The sequence below is a fragment of the Neodiprion fabricii genome, chromosome 1 (genome assembly GCF_021155785.1).
Source record: "Neodiprion fabricii isolate iyNeoFabr1 chromosome 1, iyNeoFabr1.1, whole genome shotgun sequence".
NCBI classification, from domain to species: Eukaryota; Metazoa; Arthropoda; class Insecta; order Hymenoptera; family Diprionidae; genus Neodiprion; species Neodiprion fabricii.
This window is the reverse complement of record NC_060239.1, coordinates 8,692,087-8,714,974: the sequence shown is the minus strand read 5'-3', so window position 1 is coordinate 8,714,974 and position 22,888 is coordinate 8,692,087. Positions and strand designations below refer to the sequence as shown.

Here is a 22,888-nt window from a genome sequence, read left to right as displayed (position 1 = left end):
AGGAAGACGTTCGGAGTACGGACGTAATGCACACTTTGAGATTGTCTAGATCGTCGCATCAGTTTCCTGAACAGACAGTGTAACAACTTTCATACATCGTTGAAAACTATTTTACTCTCATCCAGAATGACAGAGTCGTTGAAAATGCTCATACGTCGTCATGCACCGGTGGTTTTCCTTTTATACACATCTGTTGATTCAGCACGACGACAGTAGCAGTATCATAAAACTGGTATCCAAGTACAGCGATCAATCCTGAGAGCATGGAGTTGTCTATTCCTCAAGCAGGCCGGCGGAGTTTGCTTTTGGCCGATCGGATCGGTGGGATGCATGGGTGTGGAAAAAGTAAGTGAGCAAACCAGTATCGAGGTACCTCAACGCTTCGTACCGAACGAAAAGAGGTGCGATGCGTGTTATAAACGAGGGAGAGGGTAGGTGGATGCAGTAAACGGTGTCACAACTCACATCCGGCAATGGCCGAATTGCTCGTTGGTTGAATTGACGTGACAGTAGATAGGCACGCGGTCGAACGGTGACCGACACTCACTCACTCACTCACTCACTTGCTATCGGTGCGAAGCTCGACTCTCCGATTGAACCGAATGGGGAGAGGAGTCGGCTGCGGCCAGGAAGGACCAAGGAGATACCGCATCCACGTGCGTGTGAACCGGTCGAGGAGAGATACGGGGATTGGTTTGCTGTTCCGATCGGTGGCCGCGTCCCCCAAGCCAAGAGCTCGCGAGTTCACGAGCTCACAGGCTGACGAGCACTCGTCAATGCGATCAAGTGGCTCGGATTATCGGCACTAACCCATCGCGCTTGAACCATCCAATCGTCGTCGAGGCCCATCTGTGGGCTGTTTATTTGCTCGTTCTAAACCGACGATGACGATTGTCTGTTCATTTGTATCCGTTACCTATGAGGATACATTTCGTCCCATTCAAATCTTGAGATCAGATACCATTCTCGTTTCGGAGACAGGAACGAACAATGGTCTTTGATTACAGTGGATAGAAATCCTGTTCTCAAACTCACGGGGGATGTATTTGAATTCGTTTAGATTCAGGGGACCGTGGATTTTGGTGCCGATGAGTCTGAACCATCGATCTTTCGAACCCAGTTTTGAGTAAGTCGTTTTCGAAGCTACGAGAACGGCGACAAATATTCCTTCCAAATAACCGATCGTCGAGAAACGATTGGCTCGGCACACAATTCCAATAATAAAGTGTCTATGTGCGGAACTCGAGGCGATTCGAGGTGGAATGCATCGTACGTAGCCATAATCCCGTTGCAGATCGAAGACGTGCTAAGCACTAGACACGGCTAATCACCCTTTGATGGGCACTAGAATTAATTCAACTTCACGGCAAGCTTCGGGGTACTTGCATGCATCCGTAGTAGGTATAGTTGCGGCGTAAATTTAATCTCATCGTAGCGGCATGAAGCAACGTAGACGCAGAGGAATGGGGCACTGGATATATCCGAGCCAAACGAGACCGGGGAGGTGGTATGAAGTCCCGTCCGTGATTTCTGTCACGTATGTATTGCACGTGAAATTTAATCCAAACGATGAAGAATGGGTCTTGTTGCCGACGCCTCGGGCCGCACTTCTTCGGGTTGGTGACCTGTTGCAATGTGCCTCTCGTGTGGTTTATTATCGTCCAAGATAAGGCCACCGATTCAATACTAAGCACCGTTTTATCAAACTAATGTTTCATCCACGTAGCATACCGGAAGGGTCCTTTTCTCTGACTCCCTTCCTCTTACTCATGCCCGACAATTGAGAGGTGTCCTATAATTGGACTCATCGCGACTCGGTACGCTCCAGAAGTAACCCTTACGTTATGTCTGCGTAAAAAAATTCCGGCTCTTCGAGGTTTTACCTGATGTGAAATAATTTTAAAAGCGGGAATAAAAAATGATCGGTTTCTGTAGGTTCCAAAGCGTCTCGATTATTCGCGATGGAAGTACTGAGCATAGATTGTGGACTCGATGATTGATCTATCTATATATCCTTTTTCTGTTTCGCATTATTATCCTTCGAGAATAGGTAAGATCGATGGGTTATTTGTCTCATCCACAAAAAGGCTTTAACGATAATCGATCACTCCATCTATACACACACGCACAGACACTTTGTTGTTGAACACATTTGCGTTAACCAATAATTCATGCATAATTGAGTGCTATTTTGCTGTCCGTAAATAGGAGTCAGTGAAAATGTTCGGTGATTCAAATTCAGTACTTTACATTCGGAAGGCAATGTAATTTTTAAACGATTACAGACTCGCAGGAATCACGGCAGATATTTTTTTGTCGACATATTTATCAGCACTCGACGGATAGCGATCGTTACGAGACGGGCTTTTGTCCAGCTACTCGAAATTACCCCGATTAACGTCACGTCACCCGATATCCCCTTTTTGGCAGCTGGCCTACCTAAATTATTGTGATGAATGATAAAAGAGAATTTCGTTTGTGAGCATCCGCCGAACAGCGGCAGTGTAAGCGGTTCCCGAAGGAAGCCATCCGCCTCCTGGATTCTCGTGAAGCAAAGTTATACGCGCGTGTTATCGCGGTTCTAACGATCGCCGTAAACATGATCTCACCGAGATTGTCGACAACTTTAACGGGGTTTATTTCAAAGGATGCATCTAATTCTAAAGGAGGAGAAAAATCCGAACCCGCTGTCTTCGGTAATTGGTAAGCATAGGTACCGAGATGCCGAGAGTTTTACTTAACAAGAAGGACGCGGTAGCTGGGTGTTTGAATACGATAGCTCGCCCTAATACGTGAATGCTAAGTAAGCTCATTTTGGGTAAGTGGGAAAAAACCAATGGAGTTCTCGTTCCCTGTTTTCTCTCTTCGTAAGTTTATAACTGAGGTAGCGACGAGTGTAAAGTTTCAGACCCTGCACTCAAAGGATCACCGTCATCCGTTTTTGACGGATGGTGCCTAATCCGGGTCAGTTCGTTCCCAAAAGATAGTAAAATATTGACGTTAGGCTGGCGAAATCTTTTTTCTATGCGAGGTATCTGCCCGACCCGGTGGATCCAGCGTATAAAATATTCATCGTGTGCGAGTAATACATTATTAAACCGCGGTTTTGATAGGGCCGTTCACGATGTAACCATATGTGAGCTATTTACTCTGTTCCTGCGAGACGAGCGTTCTTAAGCGTCAGAGGTCTTATCGACGCGGTATTAAAGTATCCAGGCTTATAGGAATTTAAGAAGCTAGGAATTTAGAAATCTCTTCGTCATACCTCTGACTTCGTCTCAATTCCGTGGAGATTCTCGTATACGGAGAAAGCCAAAGAGACACGAGGCGAAAGAGAGAAAGATAAAGAGAAGGAGAGAGAGAGAGAGAGAGCGAGAGAGAGCGAGAGAGAGAGAGAGAGGAAGAAAGCGCGAGATGGGAAACTGAGCGAAGGAAGAAAGAGTTTCTTTTACGAGGTTTAACTTCCATTAGCATTTTCATTCGCGTTCTGATATTTGCATACCTAAACGTCACCGTGATTGGCCATTGTAAAACTGCCCCCCTTTTTCACCCCATTGCCTTGGCGCTTGATTGATCAACCCCATCCGTGCCAACCCGGGCTCTCCTTGTTTGTATGCAAATACGAAAATTGTTTACCAACATTAATTCAGCCGGGCCTAACCGCGATTTTCGGGTATGCTATCCCACCGAGACTATAATCTCTTCGTATAATGTGCGTGTGGTATACCTACTGTCGTTTCTTGATTCTCAATGCTACGCGAGTACATTCCGTCTGATGTGTTTGCAGTTTCGAGATATCCAACTGGAGAAACGGCGGGGATGCTTCGTCTGCTGTGACCGTTATCAAGTCAGAATGGGCACTATTAACGTTTCTATGGAAGAAAGAGGAAAGTCATGCACTATCCAATTTTCGTGTATTTTCGAAAACATGCAGCTACGAACGAAGTTGTGATTCTCGTAACCACAGCAAACTAAACACTCGTGATTTCTCCTCGTCTGAAGCAGCTCGCAATGATCAAACCATTTTTAGAATTATGGATATTCATGGGTGACAAGCTTGCAGGGAACGATGACTAAAATCTTCGCACACTGTACAGAGAAGTGAGCCATTTGATTTAGTTACATTTCCACCCACTTTCATAGCTCCTTAAGACCAAGATATTCTCCAAGAGTCTGCCGATGAGCTTTTCACTGCGTCCACTGACACGTTGTAGCTCATAAAGCGAGAAAATAGTTTCAATCTCAGGCTCCTGTCACCGCGAAGATCGTAGCTCACCGATATTTCTGACAACGGGATGATAAGGTTTCAAAGTAGATGCTGCGGGACGAATTCCCTTGGCTGTGAGTCTGCAGGGTTCGTATCGTTAAGTTGGCGAGAGCTTTGCAAGTCTCTGCACGTTCCGTGCCTTGGGCTGATGCTTTGGCGAGTTCACGCCGTGGTTTTAAAAAACCAAAAATTCCCGTTCGCTGTCGGAAGAACAGAGGGTCCTTGAGAATACGCGTACACTGACGATTTGCTCGCGGCACACCTACTCGTTACTCTCGCTTCTTCCTGTGCAAATATTTCTTCTGTGCCAAGGATACCCGAGTTAAAATCCATTGTGTATTTCTCGTGCGGGTTCTCATGCAAGAAAAGTGTCTCTCACCTCTCACCAACTCCAGTCTAATGTGAAAAAGTGTCAACATATACTTCACCAAGTCGCGAATTGTTTCACAGTCGGGAACACCGAAGCTTGTACTATAGTTTAGTTCACGACATGCCCCGAGGTATTCGAACTCTTCTCGTCCTTTCGAAACGCGAACAGTTAACTATTAGGAAATACTTTATCACACCTTAAAAATTTTCTCTGTGGTCTCCACGCACACCACTGGTTCAATTGCGGTGTATTGTTGATTAGAGAAAAAAAAAACAAATTTTTTCTCTGCCTGTAAAAAACTATGATTTCGACCAAGGCGTTCTCGCTTGGAACTATGGAAAGTATCGCTTCCAAAGAGTCGACTAGCTGACGTCTCACTCGGTGACTTGGTGTGCGCAACCCCCGCAGCAACTACCGTCGATATCTCGGTGCAACATGGTTACTTTGGTCCAGACGTATATAATACAAGAACAGTATCCCGGTTTTATACGGAGGTTGCCGAGACAGACTCGTGCTCTGCAGTGTGGTTCCCCTGTCTGCCGATATATCGTGGCCCTCGGTGGCTCGTGTACTTTGGAAGGTGGGTGCATATGTGCTCTAACCGTGAGTGTAAACGCGGCTATATACAAGGCGCAGGTATGCCGCACGTACGCATCCTACCGTCCAGGGAGCGGAGTCTTAATACAAGAAACCAATTTACATATTCAATCGCGAGACTTGCATCGGTCGCCCTCTCGCTTTGTGTTTTATCACCGGCTTGGCTTAATTCACTTTCACGCTGCTCCGGACGGGGGACCTAGGTACCGCTATCACTGAACACAATGGAAGATCCTCGTCCTGGCTAAGAGTCGGGTCAAAGATCCAAGAGGCATCGGGGCTTGGCTCGTCGTCACGGCGACAGCCTTTGGGATTCACATGCAATACAACTAGACGCGTACGTTGAACGAGGATCTGAATGGAAAACCGGAGAAAGGAGAAAGGGAATGTGATGAGAAGTAGACCGACGCGTGTGTCAAATTACAGAAACCGTTACAAAGTTTAACAATGTTTCGTAACGTCAATGTAGAGCCGTCTTAAAGGACTCTCACGACCAAGAAAATTTTACATCTTCATCACAAGTATCCCGGATCTTTTATCCCTGGTGACGAAGAGTTGAATTGCCTAGGGGATAATAGCAGGCAGTGGTTGAAGTTGTGATTACGATTTCAATGAAATAATAGTATAAACGGTATTCTGGTAATTTTGATCAGTTCACACTTATAATTGGAAGAAACTCTGATGTCAACATCACGGTGTCAACTCCTTAATCCGTAAAATTGTCACAGTCGAGTTTTATTTTAGATGGGTCAGTTGAAAATATCGCGTCTGATTACGAGATAGACTGATCTACTATCACGGAAAAAAACCCCAACTTTTTTCTCATGAGAATTTAGCATTATCCACGAGTCTGATTGTGAGTGCGAATTTAAACCCAGGTTCAGGTTTTTTTTTCGACGAGGGTAACGAAGAGATTGTCAGACCTTTGGACCACTGATTATGCTGAAACTTTTAGGAGTTTTTCTTTTGGCCAAAATATGGAGCTTCCAATGATGAGTTCCATCCATAAGCCTTCAAGTAATAATATATCCGTTTATTTAAACTTGGCTCTACGTAAGCCTGTCGTCGAAACTTAAAAAGAAACACCCTCAGATCCTTCTGCAAAATCCGTGATTCATAGGACTGATACTCTTCGTGTAAGTATTTGTAAGTAATTGTACAATGAAGCTGAAACCAGCAGCAAAACGTGTTGAACTTTTTGTAAGTAAAAAACTGCAGCGCAGTCTTATCCTCACAATTCTGTAAAAGTATTGTTGGTTCGAGGTGTTTGACAAAATTTTAATTTTCACAACCCGATTCGAATGAACATTAGAACATTTCGCTGCTAAATATGACTGTTTTAATCCAACCAACAGACTGATGTCAGTTGAAAAATTTGATACACAGCTTGGGATCAAGTAAGATGGTTAAGGTTTGACGTATTATACTTTGATGGCAGTCTATCTATCCTTGAAAACAAGCAATTGTGAGGTTAATCCGGAGACTTGCCAAACTAAAACTGTTAAACACACGTACAAACACAAAGCCGTAGGTCGTATCCCGGCCATAAAGACTTCCGGGTTTGAAGTTGACGACAGCAGAAGCTGCCTCAGTAAATAACAGCAGCCTCCGGGTACGTACGTGGTATACCTACGCGTATACGTACGCAAGCTCGAAGAGATACCATTGTTGGGCGGAGGTACGATACCAGATAAGATATTAAAGGGGCTTGTAAAAAAGATTTTATACCGTCGGGTTCGGTCGTGTCTTGGCCGAGGGCGATACGACTCTACTTTGTCCGTGCTATAGGGCCGTGTATTATCGGCCCACGCGGATTCCCCGAGGTGTAAAGATGACTGAGATGACGCCTCCTTCCGTCGACTCGGACAGAATTGAAACCGGTACGACCTGGCGGCAGTCGCGACGCGTCGAACCGGCTGAATTCTGCGTTAAACGTTTGCGGATTTCATTGGCGAATTGCTGACGCTTCGAACTCCCGAATTTCTCCTGAGAATTCTCAATCTAATAACTTGTTTCATTGAGTACCGTTGTAAGTTAATCCCGCGAATTCATCTCCGCACAATTGATCTTCAATTGATACAATTCAACGTTTCACGAGCTAGAACTAGGTTCAAGAATTTTTTATTAGCACACTTTGCATCAAAGTCGCATTCTTCGGTTAAACTGGTTTTAATCGAAATTATAAGCGCCTTTTTCACCATTCGGTTAAAGTTTAATCGATACGGTGTTCGAATTTGTGGGAATCGTCGGGCACACGACCAGAATTATCTGATTTACGAGCTTGATTCAATTCCAACATCGATTTCGTAGCGTTGAGTTATGTGTGCATTCCTGTTGAACGGAGCTGATAGATAGCTGGGAGGCATCTTCTACCTGTGAGTTCTTCTAAGGTAGCACGAGGAGTAAATTGCTCTGACAAATTCAGCCTCATAAATTCAAAGCCCATCGATCTATCGGGAAAAAAAAAACATTCCATTGGTCGCAGAGCTGCAGGAGAACGTGAGTCGAAACTGCGGCACAGTGACGAGTGCCTCTTCAAACTTTCATCCATTCTTCCTGCACTCAATTTTACACCACGTGCGCGAGCACCGGCGTTGATTTATCGATTAGATCCAACGATATCTGTATCATCAATTTGTCCGTGTGAATGAAAAAGGAACCATAAAGAAAAAACGAGTGGGATCACGAAGTGCGCTTGTTAACCTAAACGGAAACTCGGCAGTGCTGGATCCTCCGATCTTATATGCTAATCCGGAGGATCATGGGTGGCCTGCACCTCGACCAAAACCTCCCAGGGTAAATCCGCCTCGTCAAAGGTTCGCCGGGCTCACTGGGTGAAATGAAAGCTGCTCTCAAGCTAATTGCCGATCTTCCATCTACCACAGTGGTCCGTTCATGAGCCACGGGTATCCGTTACAGAAGGACGCGTTGTTGATGAAAAGGGAGGAGTATTCGTTTCTCGTTCTTCCCGATAAAGCTCGATATCGACTCGAATTTCAATATCTCTGTTTTCCCGACGCGACGGGGTAACGAAGCAATTATCACACGAACAAAACCGACATAAGTCGCGTTGATTTTCTTCCGTGGTTTCTGTTGTATTCGCACTTACTCGGGTCGAGCGGTCCTTGAGATACGGTGGATTCTAGAGTCTGGCAACGAAACGAAATGACGCGAATTTCTGTGAAAGCACGTTTCAGCTTTCGTACCTAATGGGTTGCGCCCGAGGCAGAGGAAGCAGCGCCTCTTCCCAGCATCCCCTTGTCATGCCGCTCCTCATCTCCGCCCTCTTGTAAAATGACAATAGGTATACAACGGCTCTTTCGGTTTAATTAAAATGCACTTTCTGAATGCAGGTGTGCCGTACTGCACTATCTCCGACCTTTCGCGTTACTCGACTGCGATCTCTCACACTCCATGCTGTCCGGTAATGGACGCAGTCACAATAATTCACTAGCTTCACATAGTCGATATCAGGACACGACGAATAAATACTGGCAGTGCATTTTCAACTGAGTGTCTTTTCTGATAAACAGTCTCTTTAGTGCTTTCTTTAAACTTTTGATGGAATTGTGTAAGTGTGCAGCAGACTTGAAAACATTTTTATCACTTTAATACCGGAGAAGTGATTCAATGGATTTCGATAAATTGATAATGCCAAATGATTTATCAGTGACTTAGATGTGTGACAAAATTTATGTAATCTTGTTTCTTACTCTTGATTTGAAAATGATCTTCACTTTTGATATGTAAATAACCTCCCAATTTCCTGGATTTTTCGTGCTGATTAAATAATGATAATTGAAGACCGCAAAAATTCTTCACATTCATGAATTCATGAACTCACGAATAATTTAGTTGGATAGATTCGCATTTTGACACAGTGTCTTAATCGTAGAAAACGATTGAAATTAAAATCTATTTCAAATCATCTTGCACAAGGCTAGAAATAATTTATCAAGTATGCATAGCGTTAGTTCTAATAAAATATTGCTCAAAACAATTCCCACGGCAGTATACCAATCCCTACTGACTGTGTAATAACAATCCTTGGCAGTATGTAAAGTACGAAATATGATATTAGCTGAGGCGTGCAGCTGACATTTTGCGCTTACTTTCATATCTGATAGATAGTTACGTTATACCTACATAATGTAATGATTCCTGGTAGCCGGCAGTTCTGAACTCTGCGGAATATAGTATTACAGTTTATTATTAACATTCTATAAACAGTTCCTGAACTCGGCATTAACGAGGACTGACAATTTTCTGAACACCTCCGTCATTTCTCTGAATTACCGGACCATTAATCAGCATCTTGAAAAGCAATAACTATTTATCATAAAATTTTTACCAAGAACAACTGCCAACATTCCTCTGATCGTTAGCGAAACTTTCGACGACTGAATTAAAGGAGTGACAATTTTGATTTGTTCGCGTTGACGTCGACGCACATGGAATGACGCTGGGAGCAGCGTAACTGGCTGCTTGTATTTGTATGTATTACGAGTGGATAGATATGACGTCACTTCCTGGGGGAGGACGGAATAACTTCATCAACAAGCCAATCGACGGCTCCCCTCAGAACAGCAACGTCGAAGGATTTAGGTACCCAGAGCAGCGAACTAGACGACCGTCGGACGCGTTCCTGCTTTCAGCCTTCGCTCCAACTTTCCGCCTGCACAGTGAACGTCCCTCATTGCATTACGTCCACGCACGGCCATTTTCCTCGATGAAATATTCACCTCCAATATTCGATCTTGTACGTGCACGGTCGAGCTTGCATGTATGCCGTTAGCACTGGCACTGCTGGGTGAAATGCTTTCGAAAACGTATTTTAAATGGGTAAATGTAAATGATTACTTTGAAGACATTTAAAATGTTAAATGCAAAATGCAATTTGCATTTTAAATGTCTATCTTCAATGAAACCATTTCAAATATTACCCTTCAGTGCACGTTAGATACCAATTGCAACGCTCATGTCATTTTAGAGGACAATAATTCAATGATTATGTATTTGCGCAGCGGTTATAGCATCGGAAATTGTTTCATCATAGTTTAGCAACAGTAACGCAAACATTACACGAAGCTTATCCAAATGACATACTAATGACACCATCCATTATATATTAAAATGATGGCAGGCATGGTTTTGCAAAATTGTTAATTTCGCTGCGAAGGAATGTTGAATCGTTCCGCAAAAATGAACAAACGTTCCTCTGGTGATTTTTGTCGGGGATTCTACCCCGTCGGAATGAAAGCTTCTACCGTTTCCTGACGTTGAAATATCTGTACTCAATACAATTTCATAGTAAGAAAATTCTCTCTCGTGAAACGATAGAGGCTTCTTTTATGAAGAGCTAAGGATCCAGCTGGAAGGGATCAAGCGAGTTCCGAGGAAGCATTCCGGCGACTGTATCGAAAAGAAAGCGGACTGCACCAGGCTACTGAGCCAGAGGAAGTTTGGGAAATGAAAATGGTAGATAAGCCAAGATGCAATCTAATATGAACGAACTCCACAGAGTCCGAGGCAGTATTCTAACGAACTCTAACGAACGAACACGTTTTCCTTGGCCAAGCTAATCGTCCCGTCGGCATGGACCGAGGACGGAAGACGCGGGCCACACGTAAAAGCCACGAGCCAAGACCATAACTCAGTCCCTCGCCAAGTTTCTCACCTTTCCAGAACCTCTAACTCATCCACGAGATTATGTGTAACGTTTCCCCCTGGGCCCTAGTGCATGTGTAGTTGACTGCCGCCCACAACCCAGTGCAGGTACTACAACCACGTCGAGGAACCAAGAACGAATATAGCAAAGCTCCTTGTGTATCGGGTTATTTATTACGAGCTCACGTACGCACGCACTCCAATGTCTACGACACCCGCGTACAGTCTGTACCGCCAAGTGTCTAGGAGATAATGAAAAAAATTTGCATGATTTACGTATTATCGGTGGAATATGACTGGTGAGAAATGTCACGTGGAAGTCATATTTGAGCTTTCGGTAATGATCGCTCTCCGTAGTGACACCCTTCGTTTGTTTCTTGTCATTTCGCGATGAGCTGTGACGATGACTGAACAATGGATTGTTTTGACCTCAATTGTCACTTCGCTGAACAAAGACACAACGTCAACATCAGCATCCTTATATTCTTACCGAGTACCTGGTGATTCCTCAAATTTTTCGACGGGCGTTTGAAAACGCTGCAATAAAATTTACCTTGTCGATCACGAATCCTCTTCAATCAGTCGAATCGTAGTCCGTAGATCAGAGCAGTTACGGTTTGCTAACTGGGTTGATACATGTCGCTGTGAAGTTCGATCTTGGAGCCTTTTAGTGGCAAGTGGTTTCTCCATCTCCTGAATCGCCACGACAACAACGGTCCTGAAGCGTCTGTCATAGATGTAGGTTTGTGAAACATCGTTTCCAGGTTGTAAGATAACTGGAAACTCGCACTGGCACAACTCGGTCAGCCACGGTGTGGGTCTAGAAGCAATTGCAGGTAATTTTCTAAAGCTTCGCGAGTCAAAGGGTGTGCGAACTGCAAGCGGCTTCGTACTCTATCAAGTTTACTCCACCCTCGAGCTCAGCACTCACGGTCTACTTCGAGATCTCTCACGAATGAGGTCGGGCTTAGAAGCACGCTGTCTCATGTCGAATGCGGCTGACAAAGTCTGTAATATTTCTTTCCGGAAAATGGTCGAAGGAGTTCGAAACCTCAGAGAATACATGCGGCTGGAATCAAACGTGCAGATCTATTGAGAGCGTGAAAGGTTTTCCGGAAAATGGGGGAAGAGACTAAAAAAGGTGAGAAGAATAGAAAAGCGTTGATACTCTTCCTAGGGCACGATGTCTTGCTATCGGATTGAAATCGAACGAACACTTTCTGAAAAGAGTAATGATTTTACAAATTTCATCAAAGATATTTTATAATATTATATCTCATTGTAACCACGTGCTCGATGTTCTCCAGAATTTACGACCAGGCATTATACTTTGAGTGTACAAGTTTCCAGCAGCTGTGCAAGCACATGAATTTAAAACGTGTATTTAACATAGTACACAACTTCCGTAACGGTGAATGGTCATGTTTTTCGTTATATTTATATTGGAATTAAATTTTATTCGTTTTCATTAAATATCTACAAACATAGTTATTCGTGTTAGAATAATATTTGCCATTGGCATAGACCCGTTAACAACGAGTCTCCTCATATCCTCGATCGTTGAATTTTTAGTAAGTTTCACATTTTCGTTATTAATTATAAATATGAATTTCTCCTTCGTTAATTCTCTAAACTCTGATGAAATTTCTTCTGTAAAAATCAAAATTTTCCACCAAGTACCGAACGTATTTCTACATGTGTGCAAAAATCGGCGTACCTTGAATAGCGAAACAAATAATTCGACCGATTTGCATGAAAATTTGGATAAAAAATGAACTGTTCTAAATATATAAGTATCTAAGCTCTGCTTCGAGTTACAAAATGACATTTTTTAACCCTTTAAAATTTGGCGAAATTAATAATCGCTTCCAAATATTGACCGGAAATATTTGGCCAACCACAGCAAAGTGAACAAGTGCAAAGCACGACCGCAGTTGGTTCGTTCATCCTTCAATTTCTGGCGGACCAGCTTGGAAAGGTTGACATGGTCACAGGGTGAGCCAAGAATCGTTCGTCTCTCCGATCTCGTAAATCGAAAGCTGATCGACACGCCGGTTGGGTCGAAGGTTCAAGAAGCGGGTTGTCGAATGGCCGTGTGGGAGGTTTGACAGGCGAGAAGGAACAGCGGCATAAAGCAGGCATCAACCCTGGGGTACGAGTGGCAAGTCCTGTCACGTCCTGCCGTTAATACGGACCAATTTTCGTCCCGATTTCGATCCCCGACACTAATGTGCGGAGCATGTACGTAAGGTGCGTTACAGTCGTGGGTCCTGCGGCCCATCCGCCGCGTAATGGTGGCGCCTATAGACTCGGAGGCATGATGCGATCCCTCCGAAGAGCCGGGGGGAATTACACGGTTACGTGTCCGCCTCTATGGACCAGTAGGCATAAAGTCGTCGCGTTTGTCCGCCTCGCACTCGCAGCCGGGACAGAAATTAGGAATGCGGGGTCAGTCTGGGTTCAAACCTTGTCGCGTCCCTGCATGACGTTCGTAATTCACGTTACATACACACTTGTGCCTCACGCCTTTACTGCACGCGTAGAGACCGCCTCTGGCTCGCTGCCTATCTTATACTCGGCATAATTATTATAAACGATACAACGGCTGGTATTAGCCTAAAGAGACACCGAGATCAACGACGCGCGTATCGTCTCTATGGATATTGCCTACGTGCTTCGGATTTTTCATTGATAATCTACCTGCGTTGGCACTCAAGACGCTTGACACATTATGCGTAACTACTACACGGATTTTTTTTTTTTCTTTATATATCGATTCAACGCTGCCTCTTATCCACGATGATTTGATTTTTTATACGGATGTATTGTGAGAAGAATGAACATGGATTTAACGAGCCTCGTACAATTTCATTTCTTTCTCCAACTTTATTTTGCTTTCGTTACTTTTTTGATGATTGAAAATAAGCGTCACATATTTGTCACATCGATTTAATATTATCCTATCTTACAGACAGATAATTTTCTGGACTGAATCACTTCTCAAAGATCTACTAATATGATTTTCAATTCGAACAATTAGTCACAGGCATTCCCTTCGAAATCAAACGTCGAAACTAGAGTGCAATGGAGAACAAACTTTTGTGCAAATATACTTGATCTCTATTCGAAATTTCTTTCGTTCGTTGATGTTTGAATTTTTCAGGGTATGAAAACTGAGTGAATACGTGTCGTAGATTACAGAGCTGCAAATAACGTCTCTCGGAACGAAAAAAAGTGAAAGCACGATGGAAAAAACTGAGTTGCGAATCCCTTTGATATAGGTTGAAGCTTGCAGCATGTCTCGCTCTTCGTTCGACTTTGTAACGGACTGTTTTATCTTTCGGCGAGAATGAGAATCAGAGAATGTTCCCTCGACGTGATGATATTTTCGTCGGAATACGAAAAGAATTGAATGCAAATATAACAATGTTTCTTCGTAAATTATACACCTTCTTGAATGTACAATATTTTTTTCATCGAATTTTTTTCACTGTCTGTTATTCTTTACCCTTCGTATTCTTTTCCCCCTTTGCCTCTCTTTCCTCCCTTTCAGCCCCGAGCTCAAGTCGAATGGTCTAAATATTTAATTGGCTTGAGAAATCCAAGCGCGCACTTCTTTCTCGGTTGTAAAAGGAGCTGTAAGGCTGCCAAAGACCAACCATTCAAGTTATACGTTCTCTGAACCGGAGCTTTGATAAAAGGATGTAAAACAAGCCGAACTGCTCCGAGCAAAAACCCGCAGAAACAAATTTGAAGAAAAAAAAGAAAAATGAAAAATAGGATCAGGCATGAAAAGAAGTTAATTATTGGCTTCGAGGTACTACTTAAAATTAATTCAAACTTTTCCGCCAGTATGATAAGGAGAGCGGATTCCGTGTGATAAATTAATAGAGTTGTAGAAGACATAAGAATTTTTTTAACCGATGCAAATAGCGCTAAGACTTTTTATCGTCAGTGTTGAAAATACAGGAAACGCGCCTCACAAAAAATTTTAAAAAAAAGAAACAACTACCATACATTTTCAGCTTCGTTGTGATTTCACTCGTACAAGTTGAATCGTTTATTCGCATCGAGTTTGAAAAATATTGTCGATTCGAAAAACGTCGTAAACAATTCATCGTACCTGTAGTATCATACGTTTGTAGAATATTTAGTTTCAAAGTGTGGTTTATTCTTTGTTTGAATTTTGTACAATTGTTCAATTTATTCGACGCGTGATTGATCCGCACCAGAAAAGAACATGATCAATATTCCAGTATCGGAATGGGTTCTCGAAATTTTTTTATCGAAAACGATATATTTCCGTTTATCTCAGGCCTCCCGCACGTGTCGGTTTTAAGTTCTGGTTTACTGCCCCGCATCTTCTTCCGAATCTTATCGATGCTTATTTTCGGCAGTATAGCAGAGCAATCAATCGTGCCAGGTAATGGCGTGGAAATACGAGATAAATGTACGCACTACATCAACGTTATATCTTACGCGGTGAATTTTTTCCCCCGGAATGAGAGAAGAAAAAAAAAAAGAAATACATCTGCATCGTACGTGTAAAAAGTACATAATATATCGCAGTCAAAAGTAAATCTTGGCTCACTTTGACAGCCGCGTTTGGATACTTGAATTATTACAGTGTGGAAAAATGACGTTACGAACGAATGCTGAATGATTAATGTCCTTGCAGAAATTTGTTTGAGAAAATTTCTGTACGCATATTGCTTTCTGAAATACATTTGTACAAGCCCGTGAATAGAGACTTTGCATAGAAGAATTTCAGGGAAGTGTTTATAAATCCTTCCACATCTTTTTTTTGTAGATACTAAGTTTTGTTCAATATTTCAACATTGGGCTCAGTATTTAGTCCCGAAAATTATTGTGAAAAAATTGGGAAAATTGCTATAGGTAGATTTTGTCTACAGTTTTTCATAAAATATTCGAAAAATAACTTATGAATTTTCTTATAAAACACGTTAACGCCTAAAATCACTTTCACCATTGAAAAATTCCACGACTTATCATTCTTTAGATCGTCAAATAAATAAGTTGATGCATAAAACCGCTGAGAAAAGAGTAGTCAAGTACCGAATGGCGGTTGTGAAATAACACTCGAACGGTCGTTGTTAAAAATTTTACCCGTGCCGCACCTGAACAAAGTTCTCACTTGACAAAAGAAAGGTCTTGAAGAGTTTGAAACTTTTCTGAACCCGGGTTTAAGAACGGAGCTATATACGTACTTTAAGCTCGAGCCACGCGTATCAGTTATCCGGATATTTTCATCTCTGAAATAAAGAGTAGACATATAAATATTTTCCAGTTATAATACGTCACGCATGAGATCACGTGTCGTTGCTGATTACGATTGCCTAACTTAGCGGTCGCAATTTATTACAGGAGCAACTGAGCCGGCTTGGCTAATTGTAAGAAAAATCGTCACGTCAAGACAGGTATAATGTATCAAGTAGGTATTAATTTATCAATTTTGAAAAAGGAAGGGACGCTATAGAGTTCGGTCAGAATGGCGTTTACAAGCTGCGGAGATGATCGATGAAGAAGCCCGGCGAGTTTCGGACAACCCGAGGCACCGATGTTCGATAATTGTCACCGTCAGCATCGAACTCGACTTGCAGCGCGATTACGGAAGCAGGATTCGGAGAGGGTGTCCTGGCGAAGAAAAAGCGATTCTTTATCCCACCCTCTTATTGCAATTTAACTTGACTGCAGCCTCGCAATTTTAGTGCTTCGTTCCGAACCAAGGGGTGAAAATAGATGAGAGTCAAAGAAGTCGGGGAACTCGGAGTGTCCTGCAGGGTGCTAAGGATTAAGGGAGGAAGGAAATTCTCTCAACCAGTGCGAAGATTCGTTTCGAAAGAGGCTCGAACTGAATCCAGTCGACGATTTTACGGAGACTCTCATTCTTGTACTTCGTTGCGGTATTGGATGAGAAAATGAGAGATCGTAGAGTGAAATCGAACGTATTCGTTAAATTTTCAACCATCTTGAAGCGTTGCGAAGTTAAGTGTCGTCATCCAAGCTTGTGTTCACGGTTCCATTATTTTCTATTCACCCGTTTTCAGAGATCTTCGTACCTCCCTGGTACAAAGATTCGTTAAATGCCGAATGTGCTATTATATCGTAAAAATAAATATCATCACTAAGCGGTATCGATTTTTGGCGAACAAATCTCCTGAAACGGTTGCTCGAGGCTTCAGACGTGGGACCGAGGGGTAAAAAATATGCCGAGGAAATTAGAAGTCATATTACGGCCCGAGGAAAAGTTTGCGTCCATTTATTCCGGGCCACGCTTCCAGGTTATGAAGACAATTTTAATTACAAGCTAATTACTACGGGTATCGTGATATCGCGGCGTTACTTTTCAAGGATGTAACGCATATTCCGGAGGAGTCGAGACGGAGTCAAGATTCCGGTTTGAAGATGCTTCGAGAAACTGCAGCGGTATTATCTTCCGAACATGAAACCGAGTTGTTAATTGCTCTCGGTTAATTACGGTGTTATAATTACTTCGAGACGCTTCGTTTATTGTTTCAGGCGGCACAATGAGAACATGGCTTCTCTTTGCATAAGTACTTATGGAGATTTCGTTTCAACAAATTTCGAGTTCGAATCGTCTCTAAAGTTTAACAGACTCTAACGCTCGACGAACCTCGTTATCTACGAGTTTTAAGCCCACTATTTGTGAGCTGGGGCTACAACGACTTGCCTGAAAAATCTATCTTCGTTTCAAGCGGAAAAAAATGTGACTTGGCCGTATTGAAGAAGCGGTAAAGATATTTGAATTTATTACAGAATCAATTTCACCCAATTTCATTGTCGAAATATCTGATAACCCAGCACTAAACTAAATATTGCTAACTACAATCGGAGAAAGGAATTTAGAAAATTTACCTCATTATTGTTGCGGTTAATTTTCGCACAGGAATTCGCAAGTATTGATTCGATTAATTTTGAAGCCGCATAATTCAGCGAGCTCTAAGTTCGATGAATCCTTCATCGCTGTATCTAAACTTCACGAATGACTTTGAACCTACTTTGGAAATAATTGACCGACAAACAGAATGCGGAGAATTCAGATTTATACCCGTCTGTTACGTCGTTGCTTTCGCTTAAGCACAGGAGACTTCGTAATTCATATTTCAGTTGTATTTCTCGAGAGGGAGGGAGAGAGAGAGAGAGAGAGATCGAGAAATGAACGGTGATAAAATTGGCTTTGAATGCAGCAACGGGTTGAAATTAATTGACTTTGTCGTCGGGGAATCGCAATATAAAGCGAATGAAATTTTGTCGTAGAACGATTCGCAATTTATATACTTCCGTGTTCATCAGCGTTCAATTTTACTACCGTTATCTCGCTGCCAAAAGCTCAAGTCTCAGAGTTTTCGCTGTAACGGCGCGTCGCAATCATTTCAATGCAATAACAAGACCGACGGTGCAATGTTGCAAATTTTCCGCGCATTGAGATACGCTCGGATAACTTTTCGCAGGAGAATACCGGCGGCCAAACCGCCGCGAGTGATACGAAAGCGGAGATGGACACGCTGAGCTGAGCTTTCAGCGTGTAAACAATGAAGTAATCAGAATTCACGGGAAGTGTTTACCCTCGTTTTGCAAACCCTGATTGCAATTATTCCGTGGAATTGCCGCGGTGTCCACCCTTCGGCTCGAAATACTGATTCGGTTCGATTTGCAACCGCGCCGGGTGATCGAACCTCGTTCAAAAACTAGCTTTATCAGTTCAGTCAAAGCGAGCCGTAGCCGAGCCGTCATCCGCATACAAAACACGAATTCAAGCACGCGAGAGAATGCTCAGTTGCGTGCCGTAAGGCGTGACTTGAATTTTATCCGAATCGGTTCGCCGGCAGATCGCCTTGATTTTCTCTCTTTTTTTTCTGTTTTAACTTAGTGTCACTGACTCGGGTTGAACGAAAATTGAGGATACCAAGAAGCTCGGGAAAGAAATTATTAATTTCAGGCAATTTGTAGGGAAGTCATTCTTCTGAAAAAGACTTCTTAAGAAAAAGATTTATCGTGCCTAATAATTATACATCAACATTTAGAGAACGTTAAATGTCACTATATCTGTAAATGAAATTGGAGTTCAGCATCCGTCGACGGTGGGAAATTTGCATCAAGAACCCGGCACTGTACCTACTTGTGGAGGAATTAATTTTCAACGCAAGGAAATTAATTAAGTTGTTTGCTTCGGGTGATTAGCAATAACGTTCACCCAGCGTAGACTGGCATAATTGGCGCTCATCTATGCCTCGTGACTACATCCGCACTTACAATTAGTCTCCGTTTCTTACGACTGTCCGTTTACGCTCAAGTTTTAGTGCCGCACCGGCGGCATGAGAAGATCTGAAAGCAGGTAGTTCGGAACAAGCGTTTCTTACCTGCGGCTCGTGCAATTCCCCACTAAACTTTTACCGCGGTTGGTAATCAGCTGTGCCCACCGTCCGACAAACCGGCCATTACAACCTCGCTTTTTGTCAATTATGGTTTTCGGTTTTTCACCCCATCCTGCAGTTTGAGACACGGTCAAACCGACGTCAAGAACCGTCTTGCCCGATTTAAATCGGCACGAACGAGATGCCGCGGCACGCGATTTCTCGAAATTAGCGAAATTCTCGGCGGTATGTAGGACGAATCGCTGTTTCAGGATTTCGTGCGATCAATACTACGACTATTAAGAAATGAAACTGACGAAACTTTTTTTTTCGTAAACAATGAAAATTGTACAATAGACTAAATCGTCAACGCCCGAAGATTTGAACAATCAAAAATTTCATCGATTCGAAGGGATTTGATCGATGGAGTGTAAATTAGAAAGTCAAAAATGTTGACTTTGAAGTAGACGGTTGAATGATCGGAACGATTGCGAAGCAAAATTTTAAACTGCAACGATGGAATATGGTTCAAAGCTGAATAATATGATAAGATAATAAAATCTTGCGACAAATTCAATCGCTGTATTGCAATTTTTGACATTTCAAAGATTATATGTTATACGAATTGTTACCAAATCGATGAGACGAATATTCAGTTTCGAGTTCTTTTATGTAGTTTGTACATATCTGTATTCAAATTTCTTACTCTTGAAATATATATTTCGATTAATTGTATCTTTTGAATCATCGTATCCTTCTTTATTCCTTTTTTCCAGATGTATCAATTTTCCACCGTATCACAGTCTACCGAATTCAAAACCTCAATACCAATTTTGTATAATCGATATCTGAAGTACTTAATTCGCGTAAAAATAATTCTTCTGAAAACGGACCATCCTTACATGGAGATAGAAAAAAAACATTCCGTTACTTAATGTCTGTAAAATAACTTCTCGTGTCCTTAAAATTAGACTCCAACACTCTTCTATCATTCGAAGAAGATCCTCCTTTGCCTGAGGATCTTGGCTCTTCATCTCTCGCCAACTTGTAGCTACCAAAAGGTTTGTTGTTGTGAACATTGTTCGCAGCCAATTGTTCGTAAGCTCCGTGTTTCCGGAAGGTGAGACTCGAGGTAGGATTCCTGTTAATATCTAGACGACTACGGTGCGGATAATTGCAATATCCGGCGTCAAAAGCCCGGGGTAAAGCCTCCATCTTCATCTCGATACGTTCGGCGACGGTTCTTGGACTTCCGGAGAACGCAGGACGCGGATCAACGGACCGATTGAATGCCGATTGAACGCCGCCCGTCGCTAATTGACAATCCGGGCGGTCATGATCCTCCTCGCAATTATCCGAGTCCTCGAATACGGGCCTGACGTCCCCCGAAATTCCCGGAATCCCTGAGCCATCGACCTCGGGAGGAGTCAATTCCAGGACGAGCTTTTCCGCGCTCGGAATTTCCGCCCCGTAACCGAGATCGTCGGCGATCCGGAACAGCTGTGGCAACTTCGAATTTGTTATTGGTTTCGGCTCGTTCGCCACGCTGATTATTGGCCGTCCCGATTTTGGTCCCCGGGAAAACGGACGCCTCGAGTTTGGGACCGCAGATTGCAAATGCCTCGGATACTCGAAGAAACTCGGGTAAAACTGCCGCGAGATTATTGGCTGATATTGGAACCCGTTTCGCTGATCGCGGTAAACCGCCAAGGGTATGACTTGCAGATCGTTTTCTCGAACTCCGCCGGTATCGTTTGACGCTTCTATTCCTTGGTCTCTTTCTCTTCCTACGACGCGATTCTTTTCACCAAGATTTTCACGACCCGGGAGGTACAGTCGGGACGGAAAATTCACCCTGTGTGTTACTGGAGGATTAGCGAGACTCGGAATCCTGCCACAATTCACTCGCAGAAAGCTCTGTGCCATCTGAAACGGATATGACTAATGAGATGCTGGTGAGATTTACGAAAAAGCTTCGCTTTTGCACCCGCGAGACATATGACGAAAATTAACCTAATAAAAAAAGTCTTGCTGCTAATTGAACACGTATTTTTTTTTCTTCTTCTTGTTTCATTTTCAAGGAGAAATAATTTAAATCAAAAGCCCATTGACGAGTGTGTTAAAAATTCGCCACCAAATACTCGATACTTTGGTTAAATTTTGACAAAATCGGTGGACTAAAGTTCCTTCGTGATGTAGAGAATCATATTTTATAGCGAACTTTCTCATAAATCCATACACGATTGTTGAAAACTGTCAGAAATTAAATAATACGTGGGACTCGTGAATCGTGAGTCTGTGACAAGAAAAGTCTTGATGGTGATTGCATTTCGCCTCTTATGAAAAATGTTGATGGCAATAAGTTGTTCTCTCCAAGAGGATACGAATTACAGTAAAAAAGGAAAAAGAATAACCAAAGACGAAGAGTTTGATACAACACGATGAAGAAAAATGAGTAAACTGAATAAAACCAAGATTGCAAGTTTGTGAATAACGAATGAATATTTTAACAAATATACTGTGAAGTTTGCTGAAACGTCACAAGTGTGGATGTTTCCCATTCATTTTCCATTCCCTGTTTCTTCACCTTCTCTAATTTGCATTGCTTTAATTAAGAACGTCGGAGTTCTCAGCGTGAGGCGGAGCAAGAGTAAAGGTTTCCTATAACCTCTCGAGAAGCTTCAGATTTAACCGAGACGGAAGTTCCGGAAGAAAATTCTTGAGGGATCTTCTTCATTTATTGCAATTTTATGTCCCGCTACCTCCGGAATTGACTCCCACCGCTTCGTTCCTGTTTTATTTCATTTTTACGAGACGAAAAGGAATTTGGCCAAAGTCGCGTTACATCAGCTGGATAAAAAGCTTCGGTGGGATAAAAGGCGGGATGTGATAGGCTTGCTTCAAGTTTGTTACTCACTTTACACCGCCATGAGATCCCGGGTGTAACATCGTTGAACAGATTTCAATAAATCTTCATCAGATTTCTGTTCATCGTGCCTCTCAACACTCCATAAATCAAAGGAAAAGGTCTATAGAAGCAGGTGTGCAATTGCGATATTCTCCTTCTTAGATCGAGTATAAGACATTCTACTATAATGGTAAATGTAAGTGAACAGAACTCACAACACTTTCAACCTGTTAATGATGTGTAAATTCACCCACCCGTTAAAAAAATTTTTACGAGCATGCAATCGACCCTTTGTACATGAAAAATGAAAGATGTTAACGGCAATTAGTGCCAGTGGTGTAATTTGTTTCTTACCAGTAACGTGTAACTGATTTTAGCAACGATGTACATATTTTCGCCACGCGAAGCTCGAGAAGGTGCAGGTATACAACTAAACGACAACGTCCCTTGGGCTCGTTTATATAAAGTCAGGCTACATCGGGTCTTAATGGCAAAGTCGTGTTTAGTCGTTTCAAAACCTCAATGCTCATCCTTTACCGGATAACACTTTCTTTTTACACTTCACAATACATGCGCGATGCATCAACAGCTATTTCCGCAATCGCGTTTATACCCATCTCTCGGCAAGTTTCACCGGGATACACGATTCGCATTTGAAGGTAAGAACTTTTCTCTAATCTTTG

The 22,888-nt window shown here is 42.6% G+C and overlaps 1 protein-coding gene across 1 annotated transcript; it reads right to left on the bottom strand.

Annotated features, from left to right (window-relative positions):
• Positions 1 to 20,179: 20,179 nt before the first annotated feature.
• On the bottom strand, positions 20,180 to 22,621 carry LOC124177356. Its single transcript, XM_046559674.1, has 2 exons — positions 22,560 to 22,621; positions 20,180 to 21,223 (listed from the first exon to the last, which is right to left on the bottom strand). Exons 1-2 carry the CDS (start codon positions 22,593 to 22,595, stop codon positions 20,225 to 20,227), a joined length of 1,035 nt encoding a protein of 344 aa, XP_046415630.1. The 5' UTR covers positions 22,596 to 22,621; the 3' UTR covers positions 20,180 to 20,224.
• Positions 22,622 to 22,888: the final 267 nt, after the last annotated feature.